Below are 20,439 nucleotides of genomic sequence, written 5' to 3' on the forward strand. Positions count from 1 at the left end.
TTAACTAATAACCTGGCAGCTGCAATACCTACCACTTTTTAAAGACGGGTTGTTTGCCTGCTGATTCTTTCCATCTTTCTCTTTTCTAATATTCTTTGAATCTAAAAGACAAGATTCCATTACATAATAAATGTAATATTCACATTCTATCAATGTCCAGCATAACACAATGCTTTCAAACAATACAGAATATCTTGCTGACTTTCTTTTATTCATTTCAGTGCATAATCAAAAAGGTATCTATACTCTAAATTTAATCACCGGACTATTTTGCCTCCAAAATATATTGAAAAGTACAGCATGAAAAAGCAGAGATTTTGACTCCTTTATATCAATTATCAGAATAAATCCAGTTTCAAAATACATAGTATCAGCTCTACAGACAGCAATCCTGCCCTATTTTTTAACAGTTTTACTCAACCTACACACCATTTGAGATCCTAAAGATCACTGGATATCTTTATACATCTGGTCTAGATCACTGTGAACTGAGAAACAAGGAAAAAACCAAACCCACCCTAAAACTGTATTTCTGAGTTAAAGATTTCATTCTATATTTAGATTCTTGAATACTCAATATTTTCAATACAAAATTCTCAAATACTCAAAGCAGCTATCTCAGTGCACACATCAGTTATTTAAAAGAATGATTCAGGAGAATCTACCTTCCCTATCATTAATCGTGGCACACACTCAGAAAGGGGTCTGCCATATTTCATTTTTGATGGATTTCAGCATGTATGAGAGACACAGGAGAACTGGGCAGCTATAATGGAGAAGACAGAGAGACAGTTCCACTCATTCCTTTTAAAATTGTTGTTTGGTGACCTACTCTTGACACTCACGGGCTCAAGTGCAATTCAAATATGACACTGACCTGACTACAAAAATGCAAGTACATTTTTAAATTTAAAAAGCTTTTTTGTTTTTACCAAGATCTGCATAGGAGATTAACTGTCTTGGTCTGAAAATGTCTTAGTACTGGGAATGGGGTTCCTCCTCTAGTTAGGCTTGTGCCTAGCCTTGGGTTATCCCAGTTAGCCTGAACTTGTACAGGTGAAGGGAAGGCTCACTTTTACTGCAAGATTGTGTTAGTAGCTGATTATTAGTAGCCGATCATAGTAGCTGTATTCACTCATTTTTAAGTCTTTGGCTACTGATTGGCTTGCTCTTGAAATAAAAACACTCCTGACCTAGAATGTGAAGCATTTGGTGACAGAAACACTTCAAATAAAATGAGTTGTTCTGCAGCAACGACTAAGCCCTAACAGTGTTTCTCTTCTGTTCTCTGTAAGTAAAGCATTTCTTGAAACAGAGTACTGACAAGCAACATGTGGTGTTCAGCACTTCCATCTCACATCTTTCATTATCAAGGAATTGCCATGTAAGGCAAGAGCTGAGTCATGACAATCTTCTGTCATCAGTCCCAAAATCCTCCCCTACCACTCAGTGAGGACAGGATAAGCCATCCACATGGCTCTGTGCTTGATAGGATGTGATGCTCCTTTGGCCAGAGCACAGCAATGGCATGGTGCCCTCAGGGATGGCCAGCCATGGCCTCACCAACCAGAGCCACCCCATCACTCTGTCCAGGAGCTACCATGAGGATGGCACTGGGGGCAGCCCCAGCACTGGGCACCATCCCAGGAGACAGGCTGGGGCTGGGATGGGACACGGGGCCCAGGCTGTGGTGATCTGGAGACTGACCCTGCTGCGGCATCACTGGGGCAGGGGCTGACATGGGGTCCTGGGCAGGGCAGGTGGAGGCCCCAGGTGAGTGAGGGTCATTAAAGCCTATTAGTGTACTCAGGACCAAGACACCTTCCAGGAATAACCCAGACTCCACAGTCCTAGAAATCACCACACAGCTACGTAACTGCTCAAAATACACTGCAAAAATACCATCTTTCTCTCCTAAAGCAGACACGGGCAGAACTGCAAGCCCTTTGAAAAGGAAACAAGATGCGATCTTTACTCCTTGACTTTATCTTCTTTCTTGACTTACCTGTTCTTTTTTTTGGAAAAAGTTTGCTTTGGAACATTTTCTATTATATAGGTTCCTGAAAAAAAATGCTTATGAAGGTCATCTTCAGATGGAACTGCTGACATTATTTGGGACAGTGCCCACAGAGCTCTAACCCCAGCACCTCCTCAGCAGCAGGGCTTTAACCTACACAAGTGGACACCCTACAACTACCTGTGGGAATCTCAGAAGAGGTAGTGTTAAAACTAGTTCAGTAACACTGACAAGATGCAAGGCTAAAATCCACCTTCTTCATCCTACAGGTCAAAATATATTTCATCCAGCCTCTTTAGGATTTAGCTGAATCCAGCTAATTTTCTACTGGGGGGTAGCAATCAACAGCAGAACTTTTTGCCATGTTCTATAAGCTCAGTCAGGTTTTTCCAAAAACAGTCATGATACTATCTATCACAGATATCAGGCTGTCAGCTTTCAGAACAAGTAACTTCCCAATATGACTATTTCCAAAAAGGAAATCAGTAAGTCTCTTATGTGGAACTCTGTTGAAAGAAGAGAACTAATAACTGCTTCCTAAAAACACTCAAAGCTTGAAAGGACAGAGTCACGAAAGAATATCTACCCAACAGCGCTAGATTAAAAACAAGATGACAGCCTTTCATGATGAGAGACATCAAGAACAGGTGAAAGAATGTGAAAAACTGCAGCCTGGACACCACATGTGTACTTGCTGACAATCACTACATGAATTATTTATTCCCTGTACCAGCCAGCTTTAGTGCCTATTTCAAAAATATCACAGCAAATATGGAACTTAAAACATAACACTCTTGGCAACATATTTTTCTTATCAGAAATTAGAAAACTACAGGAAAAGATGATTATATTAATGAGAAGTGGATTTCTTAATAGCATTTTAAACAACTATCTCATTTGAGGTGGAGGCATTTTCATTCACAGTGAACACAAAGCACTGTCACTATCACCTGTTTTTGATGGCCAGAAGTCTGCTCTTTAAAATGCACCAATAAATCTCACCCAGCACATGCAGAAGCATCCAAAAATAAGTCTGAATAAAACCAAGATTGCTTTCAAAGGATCCCCTTACTTTTATGTATTCCAACCTTCTTCAGTGGGAAGTTGGGGATACCATTACAAAGCTGAAGGGTTTGTCTCAGCAGACGCAAAGCTACCAAAAAGAAGAAGTACCAACCTGTTTCTACACGAGACACCCTGTATCTACTACGACCCCAGCAAACCTTCCCCCAGTCTGTATTTCACAGTCACTACTTCACAGTCTGTACTTCCTAGCCTTGCTCAGGTGTGCTTTTTCCAATGTTGGCAGTTAGGGTGGATAAAAAATTTAAGAAAATAAGATTTTATTAAAATCCAATTTTATAAATATTAACCTATTTAATAAACACATGAGGCTTTTTAATGCATGCCAATCTGCATTTGAAATTTTGATAGTCTAAATTTTAATAAATTTAGTTTTCAAAAATCACTGAAAAAAATTAAGACAGAAGGTTATTATTCAAATCACTGGGCTGGACAAGATGACTCTCTCTGCTCATACCTTGGTCAAGTTTTGAGGTCAAACCTCAAAAAATGAGGTAATGAAAGACATAAGATGTACCTGTAAATAATTGTACAGGTACAAAGAGCGTTTTCTTTTCGTCCCCTTCCACATTCAGCTCCTAACCACATTCAATGGCTAATTCCTTGAAACCTGAAAAATTGACTTGAAAATAAGAACTCTATTTATATGTTGGAGACAGAAGAGAGTTATTAGTTCTAGAGTCTTGAAGCTCATCATAACAAAAAAAAAAAAGGTCATCTTAATTCATCATCTGTCTTCCTCTGTCCAATTTTAAAGGGACAAATTTCAGTTTATTTTCAATGTAAAACACAGTATGTTTTAGATCATTTGCCAAAACAAGAGTTAGAATGAAATGCTGTTTAATCAAATGGACTTAATCAAATGCTACTCAGCTCTCTAAAAGAACAAAGAAGACACCAATTTCAAAAAAAGTTTTGAAAATAAAGTAATACATATAAGTACACAGCAGTTATATATTTGCTATGTATCAATACATATTTAGCCTATATCATGTACAGGCTAAATAACCCATGAAAGATTTCTTTCTTCTCAGTAGCAAGATTAGAGTACAGCATATACTAAAATTTTAAAAGCAACATATTCTATTGTTCACCAACTACTTCTTTTCTAGAGTGCACTTCATAAGCTAAAGCTTTAGATACAAGCCAAGATCAGAGTAAGATTATTTAACATAGTTCTTCCACTTACTGATTCAAAACTCCGTGTGTTTACATTACTCCCACCCTATCTGTAACCACAGAATTCTGCTGATAAGATTACTCAACAGAAGACAGGCAAGAGCAACCACATCTATCACTTAAGAAATTAGAGACAAAGAAAAAAAAAAAAGACAAAGCTATCCTGACTGACTCATGAATACCAAGTAAAAAAAAATAGTTAGAGAAGGTAGTGGTAAAGCTCTGGGCAAAGACAATCCCGTGACCAATTTGTATTTCCTCTTACAAGCTTCCATACTGAACTCCAGTTTCTTGCCTGAGATGCTTTAAAACTCTGCAACTTCTTTCTAGAAGAGTCAACCTTCCAGCAAACTAGATGATTATTTTGTTTAAGTGATGGCAAGCACCACCTTTTTTAACAGTAATAGTTTTTATCCCGGAATGGTGTGCTACAAGGGAAGGCAAATATGTGCTGTCTTCTAAGACTTGTTATTTGCTTATTGTCCAATGTGCGGAAAATGAAGTTCACAGTCATGCTTTCGAGACTTCTGCAGCTATGCCTTAACCACCCTGAAGTCTTCAACTCTTCTGGGTGTTCAAAACATAGCAGGACACCACTTTTCTCAAACAAACCCCTTGTCTTTTCCTGATGCATGTGAAATACCTTTGAGTGACAAAAACTTTTGCTCTTCCCAAGCCACACAGTTACTCACCCTCAAACGAAGTTTACTAAGACAAGCCCCAGACTTACCATTGCTCAGGAAGGGGCCTACTTCTCACTCCCTACTACACAGGGTTGTAAGCACCTTTTAGCTACCATTCACCAAGCCTCAGTGCATACAGCTGAGGCTATCCAGACAGAACAAATATGAAATTTCTCCTTTCCCTTCTTTTTGTGCTTCCTTAGTGGGATTATCTTATCTGCTTGGAACAGGGAGACTCTTTGACTATATTTAGACAACAGCCATGCAGAAAACCTGCAAGAGAAGGAGACAGACTTCCTCCATAAACTCTTGGTGCAACAATTAAACGGATGACTCCTGCCATTACAGAAAATCTATTCTAGCAAAAGACAATTATTTACCAAGGGAACACAGAAGCACATAAAGCAGCTTGGGCTGAAGATGGAAAGCTCAAGGAAAGTACAAAAGTGCTATCAGCCTTTCATGGGGGAGGACTACCAATCTGGAAGCTTTCAAAGCAGCAGCAACGTGGTTTCAGACAGTGGATCTTTTGCTCTTCATATTTTTTTGTTTCACCAGCCCAAACGCTCTTGTTTCTTCTGAAGTCTCACTCTCTGTTTTAGCTCTCAACTCACAATTAACATCTGCAGACATGACAGAGCAGAAATCATACTTTTGTGGTACACAGTGTACTTGTGGATGAATTTCTTTTAAAATGTTCATTTTATCTTCAAGAGACAGTTGCTAATACCGTTCACTGTGATAAAATTTGATTCTTTGTCCTACTTAGTTATTATCCTGCTAAATTATAGGCAGTTCCAGAATAAAGCCCTACATTTCATTTAACAGCACATCTAGACACATTCCTCAATTTCAGAGTACAGTAATGGTTTCAAGGCTGTCACAGGACAGAATTCTTTTCACTGAACTTGTACAACTCAAGGCAGCCAAATTCAGCATATGTATTCTAAAACAATGTGAAGTTCGAACTAACCTGTATTCAGTAAATATCACAAACTGTCCCTCCTTAATCTGACAGTATAGCAATTGTCAAGTTGTATCCCATCAGCTTCAAAAAGAGAATTTAGCAGGTTCCCCACTTTCTTTCCTCTTGGATTAAAGCTACCAGGCCTTACCTTTAGCTGCTGTTCTCCCCATGGTAACACTTCTGTGATCTCCCCTCTCACAATAAAAAGGCTGAAGTTGAAAGACCAGTTAATTCTTCCTTTCAGCACAACAGTTTCCTGTGGAGCAGTAATACAACAAGTTAGGGGGGAGGTTGTTGTTGGCGTTTGGGTTTTCTTTTTTTGGAAAGGATGATTTTTTTTTTGTATTGGTGTATAATTATCTTGCTGGTTTAAAATTACAAATGTTTAACAAACTATCTGTAGGAGAGTAGTGTGCAAACAACAGTTATATAAAAGTAGCAAGGGTACCAAATGCAAACTTTCATTTTGTTGTTTTAAACAGTTAATGGTCTAATGATTTGCTTTTTCTGCAGATTTCTAATATAAAGAAAGATAAAAAATGTGCTTTATTCCTTTTCCCCCCAAGAAACATTACTGAAAAATGGAAACCTTTATACACAACGTACTCACCCTGCCTCACTTGCACAGAGTTAAACAATCATCAACTTGAATATCTTTGAGTAAAACACATTATCTTGCACAACTACAATTGAAGAGGGAACAAAACACTAATGTAAAAAATCTGCACAAGGCCCAAGTGCTCAGTGATATCCCTGCCCTCTGATTTGTAACAGACTTGTAACTGCACACAGAGAACTGTTAGGGAAATGCTAAGTGCAGATAAAAGCAATGAGCCACATTCTCATAGGGTTTAGAAACTGGAAGGGACAGACTGGTTAAACTAGTGTAGAACAGCAAAAACAAACTTTCTTTTTCGTGTGTGTTACTGTGATTTTCTATTCCAGCATCTATTATTTTGAACTTTGACTGCGTTCAAATCAAACTCATTTCAAGCATTTAGCCTTGAAGCAACAAAGCCAGCAAGTTTATTATCCTTCTCTATTAACTTTCCAAGTATAATGAGTAAATACATTCAAATTCCTGAATTATATTCTTGGATAATTTCCTTTCAAGGAACTTCCAAGAGGTTTAAAGCTGACATCATCAAAAGCTTGACGGATTTTTTAAATTTAAGTATGTGCATACTTTTTCCACGATTAATTTTGTCAAAGGCAACATTTTCAGAAGCTACATCTTCCACTGTGACATAAAAGCAGTAATGGTTGAAAAGCAGGTTATCTACTTGGAATTTCTTGACTCTTCTACTCACATGCTAAAAAAAAAAAAAAAATACACATATATATTACATATAAAAAGAGAATTATCATACAGCTGAGTATCTTCCTGAAACTGTGATACTTCACTGAAACTTCAAGAAACCTGCACACTATGATGATGGACTGGATGAGGAAAATTTTATACTGTGCAAGACCATGGCTAAAGCTAATTAAATGTTTTTGGTTTTTTTTAAATGCCAGTGACCGATGAATTCATTTCATGTGTGCGTTGTCTGTGAACACGCTGGACAGCTACTACAAAAACTCCAGACTGAGAAAGGAGTCATAAATGAAACTGAATATTACCATAAAATAAGCAAGCAGGTTTTGCTACACAACAGCATTCATAGCATAAGTGATCATCAAGATTAAGAATAGAAATCCTTTTAAGCCATCAAATAAATTTGAAATACTTTATACTTTCATAGACTCCCCCAAAAATTCAAAGCTTTTCCAGTGCAAGTAATAAATCATGGAAGGTGATGCAGAGTCAAAGTAACTGTTTTTACAGATTACTTTAGAACAGCGAATGGTTTTTATCTTTTTGTTCCAAGTACCAGATTGCACTTGGTGCAGTAATAAAGATTCCAACCCTGCAGTGATAGTCATCAAGTTTAGCACAACCGGAGCATCTGTGAGAACATAAAAAGGATTCCAGCTTTTCATTAGCTTGTGTTGTACCAGATAGGCTGTTTTACAGCATGCCCACCAGCCTGTTAAAAATATAAGACAACTGAAAGTTCCGAAAGAGCTGTTTGAAATGAGGCAAACCCAACCGCAGGAACACAATATATCACTGTTTCGAAGAGGTGCTACTTAAAACTCAGTTACACCTAAGCATTCAATTTAAAGCCGCTATTAAATTAGCTCATAGATTGTACTGTTTGTCACAGAAAAATCCAAGAACTTCTGAGCGTCTATCTAACAACCACTACATGTTGCTGAACCGCAGTAAAATTAAAACCGGTTACCTCCAAATCAGGGCAGGGTCAACCTGAAACAAAGTTTTAACTTCTTCTGCAGGAGCAGACCTAGGAACTACCTTCCCTCACCTCACATACTTAGGGGCAAGCTTTAAGTAATGCAGTTATGTCCTTTGCTAACCAAAACGGCCCCTTACATCGCACTCACCATCACCAGCCTGGCTCAACCCACAGAACATCCGTCACAGAAGAGAAGAAAACCACCAGCAAATACAGGGAAAACACCTCCAGGGGACATTCTGGCAAAATTATGTAGCAAGGACAGAACTCAACACATTCTTGTACATGTGCCTTGGCAAACAAGCTGAGTGAGAAAGATGGGGTTAAGAAAGTAATTGAGCAGCTTCTAAAAATGAAGGGAAAAATGAAACAAAACAAGGTCAGGAATATATGAGCAAACAAAGAAATGCAATGGCAAGGCTGAAGTGCAATGGCGTTAGAGTGCACAAAACAGCAGAATGAAAACCAAAGTTACAAAGACTGAGGTAAGCGCACAGGTTGCCGTCACAGACAGAAGATGACCCAAATATTTAAGAGACTGTCAGTACAGAATCCAGTGAGAAACCATTGAGAAACCATTCTGTACTGTCAGTACAGAATCCAGTGAGAAACTAAATTAAGGAAAAAGGGGGGAAAAAAATCCTCAAACCTAGGATAATATTGGATTAATCATCAAAATGTCTTCAATCCAAAGAGCATTCAAAGGATATCCACACTCATGAAGTGTATTATTTATATCACTTACATCTCAATTCATTCTGTAAACTGAGTTTTTGTCTTTCTCTGATTAATGTCCCTTTTTTAAAAACATAATGAGTTTCTTTCTTAAAAATCAGATGGAAACCATTTATGTGCCTTTAATTCCTTACTGAAGTTTTTTATTGTTAATCCCCAAATCACTTCTACTAGCCACCTTCCACTGTGCAAGTCCTTTGTCAGAAACCATTATATTAGTAGACAAGCCTAAGTCTTCACCCTCACTGCATTGCTAGTACATAATACTGGTGTCAGAAAACAGAATGGAAAACATTTTTCCTGCCTAACTTTGCTCTTTTTATTTTGAAAGAATTACTGAAAGGGCATGCATTGCTTTATTTCAAAGAAGGTGGTATTCTACAGAAAATGTCAAAATTGCTGTTTTGCCTGCCATGCATCTCCATTATCCTTTTCACTGTTAGCCAGGCACTCAAGTAAGCCAAATGTCCTGAAAAAAAAATTTATGCATACCTAGGGCTTCCCAGTGCAAGTTTATCTTGACAGCATGCCTGCTCATAAAAACACACAACAGAATTACGGAGACAAATGTAACATTTAAAAGAAGCCTAAGCAAAAAGGAAATGGTGGGTTCAGTCTGCACAAAAAAGACTAAGGTTTTTCTGTCAATGATTCTGCATCTAAGGCAGGACAAGAGACAGCAATTTTAAAGCCCATTAGCTTTTTTGACCCTACCAGGGGTACAAATGCAGTAACTCACACCTCACCATTGGCAACCTCATGGGTGGGACAGTCATCAACGGGCAATCTCTGCTGGATAAGGACTGAGGCTATTCTTTTACACAGATATACTGCACAGAGGAGGAATCTAACAAAACATCCACTTTGAAGCATCAATTAAGTTCTCCGTTTTAGTTTGAAATAAAGGCAGACATTTTCAGGTTTAATATGAACAAGAAGTTTTATTTGTCCCTTTTTTCTTCTACAAATCCTTCAAGATTAAAATTCCATATGCAATGGGGAAAAAGAATTACGCATAGTTTGAACAGCAAAACCAGTTATAGACAGAAAAGAGGTACAGTGTAAGCTAAGAAATATTTCCCCCTGCCAATTCTTTCATCTGTACAAGTCTTAGTTTGCTTTCACCACCTGCATTCATGTGCTATTACATTTAGAAACACATGAGACATCAGGCACAACTGCTGGCCATGCTCCCATCGCTCCTCTCCTCTTCCTTGCTGTTTGTCACTGCCAGTGCTGCAGAACCATTCAAGGAAAGGACCTGTGCAGCCTCCTCCATGGACACACAGTCCAGCAGCCATAGTTCCCATTCCAAATTCCACACACGGGGAACATGTACCTACAGGCACTAGTTGCTTCCCAAACAAGTGTGACTTAACTGCATCACTTCAAAGCTATCCTTCATGAATCTGGAATACCTTTTCCTTAAACCTAATCATCTATTCATCTGTTGTCTCTTAAATAAAAACCCTACTTCATACCATTTTTAAAACTCTTTAAGGGGCTGAAAAGAGGCAAACAAAGAGAGTAAGAACATAAGAGGAGTTTTTTAATAAAATACAATATTTTATTAAATGAAATTTGCAATACTTAAAAATACTTTCTAGCAAACTACCCAGCATATAGACTCATCTATACTTGAAGACACAACAGCATACTTCCTTATTTCTGTAATAGAGATAATCAGTTTATCTCTTAGTGCATACTGTGGCATCATTATGGAAAAGTAAGATCTCAAAGGCTAAAGGAAGAAAAATTACATGAATGTATCAGAACTTTAGAAAATGTAACAAAAGCTTTGTATTTATAAACTCAGTATTATTTAGAATTACACATATGACTTTAAACCAAAACATTAAAAATCAGGTCTTCTTTCATTTATGCACACAAATATGTATCAGTTGGCATTCTGACAAGAAATATGATCTGAGTTGGAATCCCTTTTAGTTCATATTCTTTGTACAAAAAAACCCAAAAAAGTTAAATTCTTTCAAGAAAAGGAAATCGAACTTCCACATTTTCATACAACTGAACTTCTAATAAACTGATATATCTGAACACCTCCTCTAGTCTCTACAAGCAGAGCTAGGACAGACAGACTTTTGTCAAATTTACAGTCTTTCAAACCAGCAAATATTAACTACCCATATACATCATTACAACAACTAAGCTCAAGTATTTCTTAAGTTGTTAAAGAAAGCAAGTGGGTACTTAGTGCTTTACAAATATATTTTTGTAATGTCATTTTCTTTAACATCAAGCAGAAATTTTCTGCACTATCAAAAATGCTCAGAAAGTCACCCGCGGTGTACTGCTCCTGGTATATATATATACACCAAAATACTGGTGTATTTATGAAGTGATTAGCATAAACAAAGTTTTAAGCTGTCAGCAGTAAAATATTGCCTGTAAATGTTCTGCTCTCCCTCCAGGTAAGTTTACGACCTGCTTTAGAATATGAGCAACTGTAATTACAGTTAGGCATACATTTCAAGACTGCAAAACTCTCTCTAAACTCTCAAACCCTATTAAGTGTGTTATTCAGTACAGAGTAAGGCACTGTATATTTTAAAAAGAAACACTACCAAGGTTTAGACCAAAAATTTGCCCCAAAAAATCCTGAAACAAGAAATAATACTTATAAATGAGAACATTAGAGAAGTAAGGTCTCCAAATTAAACAGCATATCTTGTATTAACGCACAGCAGAATTTGTCATGTAGATTTAACATTTACTAAATTGACAGTAATTTTTGAAACTGCAGTTTAGAGCTGCTCTATGGCTACCAACAAAAAATGAAAAAGCTTTTCTCCTCCTTCCCTCCCTCCCCATCCCGCTTTAAAAGTCAAAAGATGTGGGGTTGTAAAAACCTGAAAAAGGAAATGGTATGTGTGAAGTCAGCAGTTCAGCAAAGCAGCTGACTGGCCATTAACAGCTTTAAATATTCTTAAAATGCCAATCTTCCCACATGAAAGGGTATTTTAATGTTATATTAAAATAAATAAAAAAATATGTCTTATGTTTCTACCTTAAGCAAAACTGCCAGTTTTAGTAGTTTACTAGTACATATTTACAGTAGCATAAGACTTTGACAATTTGTTTAAACATTTTGGTGAATTCAGCACACTGAAACCTCTGTGCTGTTTTCCACTTCCCCCTTCAAGCAAGGAGTACTCTTCCTGAAAACATTCATCATCGTTATTCAACCTGGCTTTGTCCAAATACCTAACCCAATTTTTTTTCCTACAGTAAACTAATTAAGTGATGCAAAAAAAAAAGAAAATCTTTTTTTTTGGCATGATTAGCACTAAGAGCTATATACCTGCAGGAAATTCTCTCTACACTCAGATACATCTCCTCTGTCTAGCTCAGGCTCCCTTGACACAGAAGAGAGGTCTCCAACTATTTGTTCTGCAAGGCACTGAGCATACTTTTAGCACAGCGTAAACACAGAAGGTAAGGAAGAAAAGAAATTGCTGCTGCAAATATAGCAAGAGATGCCCAGATGCTAAAGAACCCTATACAGCTTTTCTGCACTTGTCTTCTGAAGACAAGAAGCAACACCACCAGCAGCAGTCAGAAAGAGTGTGTATGCCCTAAGGTAACAAGGGGGGAAAAGACAAACAGAGGCCCAATGGCAGAAAGGGGATTTTTAACCCTTTAGGCAACTCTGCCTTCCTCCCTTCTTACACTGCCTTCAAACTGGAAAAGGACTGTGAAAGCTTGGTTCAGATATGATCCAACAGAGCTCTATCCACACAGTGCATAGCCAGCAAATTCATCCCCAAGGTCCAGATTTTTTATTCACAACAGAGTATCCACAGAAACATACGCACTTTTACTCTGATGAAGAAATCTGCAGAAGTCAAATAGCATGCACAATTTATTTTTTCATTGGAGGCATGGAGAACAGCCTTGGGACGTTTCTGCACAGGATCCGACTGCAGTCAGCAACCCAGATGAAGTTACCTTGTTTCAGAACAACATGCTTGTCTCCCCTCCCTTGTACTCAATGCCAACAGCAACGTACTTCTGCTACCATCCTCTTCCAGCATGTAATATATCTGTTTCTCTGTCCCACTTGAGAATCCAAACAACATATTGCTGACTGGGACTCCCTGCTACTGTATATTAACAAAGACACAATTTGCCTCAACACATTTTTCTGCTGCTGCAACACTCCATGGTGTAGCCTGTCTTACATAAAGGAGTAACTACACTGATCCCACGTACTGGTGTCCAGTCAGAGAACAAAACCAAACCAACCAGAACTAAACAACCCTTAAGCAATCTCCTGATAGCTCGCCTGTTGAGACAATGTTTCTGTGGGAAGAAAACCCCAGGGAGCTCCTTGCAGTTTCTAGGCACATGCACTAGACTCACCTGTTGCTGGTGCTGATACCTGTGCTGTTTCCACCAAAAGTCCCCTTACACAAGGGATCTTCGTGCAGATGCCACCAAAAATATTTTTTGATCTATTTGGACAAACATTATCATTGAATCACAGAATACTGTGAGTTGGAAGGGACCCACAAGGATCATCAAGGACAGGACAAGGCTCCCTGGACAGGACAACCCCAAGAATCACACCAAGTGCCATTCCAAAGGACCATTCAGTGCTGCTAGACATTTCTGCAGCTAACAAAGCACTAACAGGTCATAAAAGACATAACAACTCCTAAATGCTCAAAGGACTAGACAGCTGCAAATACTCCGCTGTACTATTTGCTTCACTCTTCAAAAATGGAAGAAGACGAAAGACTTAAAGCATCATGAACATTTGCAGCAAATCTGTATTTCTCTTCCCACTTCCTTCTATGAAAACTTTCCAATTATATTAAAAAAAAACAACCCACAGGGGAAGCAAGCAGTAACAGGGCAATCTCCACCTCTTCTTCAGCATGACTGCACACCTTTCACTAGTTGGATGTGGCTTCAGCCCAGGACAGAGGCAGAGTATCTCCCTTTCTGCTGTTTCTGGAGATCGCCTTTCTGAATGCAATCCCCCCTCTCTCATCCACCCAGTGCTTACACCATTGAGCATTAGGGAATATTCAGACTAGGTAGTGTTTTCCTACAACAAGCTGAAAAATAATTACATACATATTCAAAGTTTTCAACCTAACTACAACACTGCTTATTTTGAGATTGAAAACAGTTCGTATCATCTGACCTTTCCAGAAAACCACTGTCTGCCTCTTTACAGCCCTCCAGTGCAGGGTACACATACAAGAGATTTGGTAGGGGAAGTGCCATCAAACATGCGGCAGCCCTTTTAATCTTTGAGCCCCTGACACACACTAATGACAATAAAGAGTTCCACCAAATTTAGCAGCTCTGATACCCTTTCACATTCCTCCATGCACAAGACTCAGTTTTACAAACTGTCCTTTTTAAGTGGGCTTTTAAAAGTGCCCCAAGAACTGCACTCCTTCCCACTGAACCTGCCTGCATTAATCTCTGATAGATTCCACACAGTACATAAATAATGGTACACGCTTCATTTTAGGTATGCACCTCATTAAAATGGTGCTACTCTCTTATAGGTTTTATAAACTTCAGCTGCTCCCTGAACTAAGGTATGGTAGAGAGGATGAAAGGCTCAACCTCGTCTTTGCCCCACAGTAAAATGAGTCTCGTATTACCTGAAGACAACTGACTTAGATTTCCATCAAAGAAATTCATCCCTTTTACTAAAATTGATGGAAATGAAAATTACAGAATCCCCTTGGTATCTTAAATAGAATTTCACCTGATTTGTGAAGTTTAAGGCCTAGAATCAAATTATCTGAACAGTGCATCTACCTTTCAATAGAATGTCTTACTTGGGTTTAGATGACAACATACAAATAGGAAGAATATAAACCACTTAAGGGTTAAAAAAAAAAAAAGAGTAATCAGTCCAAAACACTGCTCAAGCATAAACTGGATACAGCATTACTTTTACAAAGCCAAAAAAGAAAATGTACTTCAGGATTAGCTTGTACATAAGATATCTAGACAGTGTCTTACCTGTGAAGTAGAAAGGCTATCACCCTATTAAAACACATAAGAAGGCACCAAAATTCTGTTAAAGGTGTAGTATTTCAGAGAGACTTTGATATTAGGCTCTGCTAGTAATTCAGAAAAGCAGGAAGAGAGTGCTTGTAAGAATCACAATAAGCACCCCATTGGTATTGCACCAACTTGGATCCAAACTGATCAACTGCTACCCATAAAGCAAGAGCCTTAGTTAGAGTCCAGAACTATGAAACAGTCTTGAAACAACATTGCTGAAATAGAAGAGACATGGAACATCACAAAGAAGAAATCTATACTTCATTTAGACCCAAGATAAGAAAATAATGAATTTTTGGTCCTATCCAAAAGACATAGAAAGTAAAGCTGTTAGTTTTTCTGACAGGGATCTTGGGAGGAGAGTTGGTAAGGGCACGCACACAGCATATCCCTGCATACACACAGTGCTAAGGGTATTAACACATTACATCCCCTCTACTACAAACCGTTTAATTGTGTGTACCTGTGCCCAATGTCCATTGTATACAAAAGAAACTATCAGAGCAAGCCCAAATAAGTAAAAGTGATAAGTTGGCTGATAGACACAGCTGCTGCTTTCTGAATGGTTATGAGGCAGCTCCTGACTATCCTCCAGATCTACACCCTTGTTGACCAAGTGGAAAGACTAACAAGGACAAAATAAAAGTACCTCTGACAGTCATCATCACCACTTATGCACCAGTTACTCTTTGTGTATAGATCTGCCACAGATAAAAGGGGAGCCTGCTCACTGTTGGCTCAGGTACCTGAAGCCACCCTTCCCATCCCAAAAGATGGTAATCTACTTGAAGAGATCACAGATACAGAATATGAGTTTTAGGCAATGTGATGAGTTTACAGAAACACAGCTGGACTGAGCAGGTGACTCACCAAATCATCCCCTGCTGCCCCCAGGAGCAAGGCAGCATTGCTGCTGCTCCGTGGCCAGCACTGCGGCAGGAGCTGGGTGCACACCCTCAGCCCTCACACGTCAAGTCAGCCAGCAGGTGCATGAAGGTACAAAAATAGTATTTACATGGAAACATACTCTTAAAAAACCCTACAGTTCACTTAAGGACTTAACTGCCCCACTTTTTAGTGACTTTACCTCAAACAAATTAACTGCCTCTCCACTTAGTCATCATAAGGAAAGTTGCTCACACACACTATTACCAGTCATCGTTTCAATGCAAAAATAAACTTATCTGCAAATAACTAATCCAAAAGCTTCCCAAAACTGAATTATAGAACACTTGGACCTTAAAAGAAGTCTCCAAAGAAGCTGTACAAATTTTCTAGGAAAAGCACCCTCATATACCATAAACATAAATCACAGTAATAAAGAATTATTCATCAAATTGTATTACAATATTAACAAATATTCTGGAACTTTAAATTTAACATTTTCATTGCTTCTTCTTTACCCACTGCTCTATTATGCCTTGACAATTTTATATGGGCTTTTCTGGCTCTTCCCACATGCTAGAAAAATCTCATTCTGGGCAACTTACAGTTGCATGTCTTACACTTTAAAGAATACAAATGGTATAGTCCTTTACATTTAAGATTTTAATCTCTGAAAGAAGCAATCGGCACAAAGGCTGCATGCCTAAGGCTATTTCTTTCAAATGGGAATGAACAGAACTTTAAATGCCCTGCAGATGTGGAGGTCACAAAGTTGCTCAACAACCTCCCTTGTCTAGACTCCTTGAAACAGTGTCCTGGTCCCTACCTGCAATTTGTTCTATTTTTACACTTAGAAAATATCACAGTAGACTATCTAGTATAGACTAGTATTTCTAAAGAATTCCTTAAAACACGAAAAGAATAACTATGTATTTCACTCAGCCTTGTTTGAGGTAGATGTATCCAGATAAATAAGAAAGCCAGCTGCAGTGTCCTGAACGGTTAATGACAAATGTAGTTTCCTGTTAGTGACACTATTTAGTAGCAGCGGATAATTGGTGAGGACTTCATTTGTCCCTGTACATTCATTCAGTAAAGGGAATAAACAGGACTCGCTCACAGCTCACGATCCCACTGGAATATCAAGAAAACAACAAAAGACACCTATGTACAACAGGCAGAAGCAGCTACCTATGTTTGCTTCAAGTTTTTTCACATTCTCTCAAGTAAATCTGCATTTTATACACACAAATTTTAGACAGGTAATGGAATTAATACTTTCTCAGTACTACAGATTTCACACTAACGAAATGCCTCTTTTGAACTCGAGCAGTTACTCCAGAAAACAATGCCTCTGCCTTATGAGAGCACACTATCTGGACACAGCAACAGCAGTCACAGCAAAGGAGGAAAAAAAAGCATCTGTACATTCAATGTAGAAACACACAAAGTCAAAAGAAAAATATCTTAAAGTACTGCCATTGCTTGTTTCCTAAAATTCCTGCATCAAGATCAATATTTACATATGTGTGAATGTTAAAAACAATCTAGTTATGTTATGTTCTCATATCTACGTGGCTTCTAATTGCTGTGGAAGTAGTTTATACTTGCAGCTATAGCACAGCATGAAAAGCCAACATTTGTTTTTGCTGAATCTGAGCATTACTACAAAAATATAAAATACCAAGCAACCTGAAAGATATCACACTAATATTGTTACCTATTTACACCAAATAGAAAACTAAAGCATCAACTCCATCAACCGTGTTTCAAGCAGAATTAGTAAACTCTACTTTCATATTCAAGACTAGACCATGTTAAAGTTAAAAGCCATACAAACACTTCCCGGTCTCAACTTCAGTTTCACCATACACTGTTTCCTGCAGCCTCCCGCTTGCATTACTGTGCAACTTCCCATAAATAAAGTACTAACAGAGGTGTCTCCAATGCGCTTTTTCTTTATATCAATTCAAGTAATATCATCCTTAAATAGTACTTACATTTTATGGTACCCTAAGGGAGAAAATCAGCTCCCCCTGCTCCCAAACACACAGCCTGGCTGTACAAGGAATTTCTCTGGACATGCTGTAAGTGCGACCACTCGCGTGGGCTGTGGGTTGCTGTGGCCTGAGCAACACTTGATGGTGGCCCAGGGAGAGCTGGTACAGTGCAACGCATTCCCTCCCCTATTTATTCCGTAAGATTAACGTGACAGCCCAGAACCCAAGTGTAACACAGCAAACGCCTTCCTGCAATACTGCTCCATCTGAACCAGTGCTGCAGTTGTTACCAACCCTGAGCGACTGCCCCACCAACTACTTTGCTCTGCCTCTTCCAAATAGGAAGATGCAGTACGAATGATTTAAAAATCCAAAGGTTTAAGACTGTTACTCTGAATTATAAAAAATTCATAACCAGTCAAATTTGAAGAGCTGTTTACAAGTCAGACACAGCATGCTCTGAAAACTGACTTTCATATCTACAGTCAGTCTATGCTTTTTAAGTTTTAGTCACCTTGTCTACATTAGTTAGGATATGTGTGAGTCACAAGCAAAGTTTACATGACCAGATCTCACTAAAATATCAGTATTTCCCATTTCCATTAAACTTTTTAGGTCTTAGAATTATTTTTTGCTATCTCTTATAGTCTAACTCATCAGTGAGAAACAGAAAATAACTGTAGGGAAATACATCAACTTTAAATTGTATTAACACTTAAACCCTGCCTTCACTCCTAAAGAATAACTGAGCATAAAATTTAACTTGAATATTGATACATACTACAGCACTGCAATGTGTTTTGTAGGTCAGCCTAGCAGCTAAAGACAACAACGATGCAGAATGCTGTAACAGAACTTTCCATACTTGAACTACTTTCTTTGGACCAGCCAAAATTATGACTCCCCGTGCAAGATATCCCCGTTAAGTCGGCAATCAGTATATGCCACACACGCAGTTTAACTGTAAAGAAAACGGGATCGGTGTCGTAGTGCATCGCAACTCGACATGTGCCGCACAACAGGCCACGTCCGACACCGCGCTGTCTTCAAGCGGCACCCCCAGCCTCCTTACCCAACACAAGCGAGCGCTCCGAATTAAATGATTTTTAACGCGCATCCGGCTTTTCTGGTCGACGCCCGTTCCCCCAGCCCCTCGCCAGCCTCGGCGGTCGCTGGGCAGGACGATTAGGCGCAGCCCTGGCCGGGAGGGCGCGGAACCACCGCCGCCGCCGCCGCGGGGGAGGCAGCGGGGCCGCCCCAGCGAGGGGAGGCGTGTCCTGCCCGCGCTCCTGTCAAACGCTGCCGGCCCCGCCGCTCGTCCCGGAGGCACCGGCGGCTCAGGGACCTCCCGTGCCGCCCTTGCTCCCCGGAGCTCCTGCTATCCGGGAGTCGCGGCCACTCCCGGACAGAGAGAGGCACTTTGTTAGCGCCGGGAGACAGAGCCGCCCACTCCTCTCACCCTCGCAGCTGCGCTCGTACTCGGCCACCCGCGGGTACCCGCGGGCGGGGTCGGCAGGACCCGCCGCGCTGGGAGCTCAGCCTGCAGGGGAGGGGAGCGGCCAGTGCCAAGAGACCGGGACGCACCGCTGGAGCATGGGGCAGCCCCGGCCAGCCCCGGTGCCGCCCGCAGCGCAGTGGTGTTGCCGAGGAGGGGAACCCGGGACCGGGGCGCCCGGCGCGGCCACGGCGGACGGAGGTTGCGGTGCGAGCCCCGGGAGGGGGCGCGACCCCCGCCTCCCCGCCCTTTCTCTCTCCGCATCTCCCTCCCCCTGCCCGCCACCGCGGGGAGCGGGAAGCGCCGCCGCCGCCACTCACCGGGCGGGCGGGACGCGGGTCCGCGGCGCCTGTCAAGCCGCTCCTGCCATCGCTCGCCTCACGCCGCCGCCATGTTCCGGGCGCACCGCGCATGCCCGGCAGCGGCACCGGGGGCGCGGGGCCTCCCCCCCCCGCCGTCCCCCTTCCGCCCGCCGCGGCTGGGGCGGTACCGCTCGGGGCTGCGCGACCCGCCGGCATCCCCGCGCCACCGGCATCCCCTCACGGCCGGCATCCCCGCAACCCCCGCCATCTCCACGCCTTGCCTCCATCCCATCACGGCCGCCATCCCCGCAGCCCTCCGCCATCCCCGCACGCCCGACATCCCCGCGCCCCGCCGGCATCCCTGCGCTGTCAGTATCCTCGCGCTGCACCCGGACCTGCGGCGGGAGGGAGCGGGACTTGCGGGACGCCGACGGCCGGGAGGGTCGGGGTTGGCGGGAACTGCTGCACCCGGGGAGCGGGACCGCCTTGTGAGGGGGGGAAAATGAGCCCTTGGCAGGTGTTTGTGTAGGAGACTTCGGTGTGAGCAGTGAACGCCTGGAAAAGGCGTGGGGGATGGATGGCAGGGGATTCTGAGGGGAAACCTGAGGCAGCCGGTGCCGTGCGCTGCAGCCGCAGCGCGGTGGTACCGGCACCGCCAGTGTACACGTGGTGAATAGTGCCCTGCATTGTACGTGCACCAGTGATCACGGTATACGTGTAGAATTATAAATAACCA

The 20,439-nt window shown here is 40.9% G+C and overlaps 1 protein-coding gene across 5 annotated transcripts in view; it reads right to left on the reverse strand.

Moving 5' to 3' along the window:
• The window catches only part of SCML2 (Scm polycomb group protein like 2), a 75,970-nt gene extending 56,174 nt beyond the window's left edge, over window positions 1-19,796 (reverse strand). For 2 of the 5 annotated variants that reach the window (XM_048287111.1, XM_048287101.1), the window contains exons 1-2: window positions 6,078-6,180; window positions 33-101 (exon numbers count right to left, since the gene is read on the reverse strand). In XM_048287111.1, coding sequence (XP_048143068.1) covers window positions 33-101; window positions 6,078-6,099 — 91 coding nt within the window. In that variant the 5' untranslated portion in view covers window positions 6,100-6,180. Of the gene's footprint in view, window positions 1-32; window positions 102-6,077; window positions 6,186-19,721 lie in introns of those variants that run through there. The other 3 variants (XM_048287134.1, XM_048287118.1, XM_048287125.1) reach the window with 3 other exon arrangements.
• Between the last annotated feature and the right edge of the window lie 643 nt (window positions 19,797-20,439).

The sequence above is a fragment of the Corvus hawaiiensis genome, chromosome 2, assembly GCF_020740725.1.
Source record: "Corvus hawaiiensis isolate bCorHaw1 chromosome 2, bCorHaw1.pri.cur, whole genome shotgun sequence".
Classification (NCBI taxonomy): Eukaryota; Metazoa; Chordata; class Aves; order Passeriformes; family Corvidae; genus Corvus; species Corvus hawaiiensis.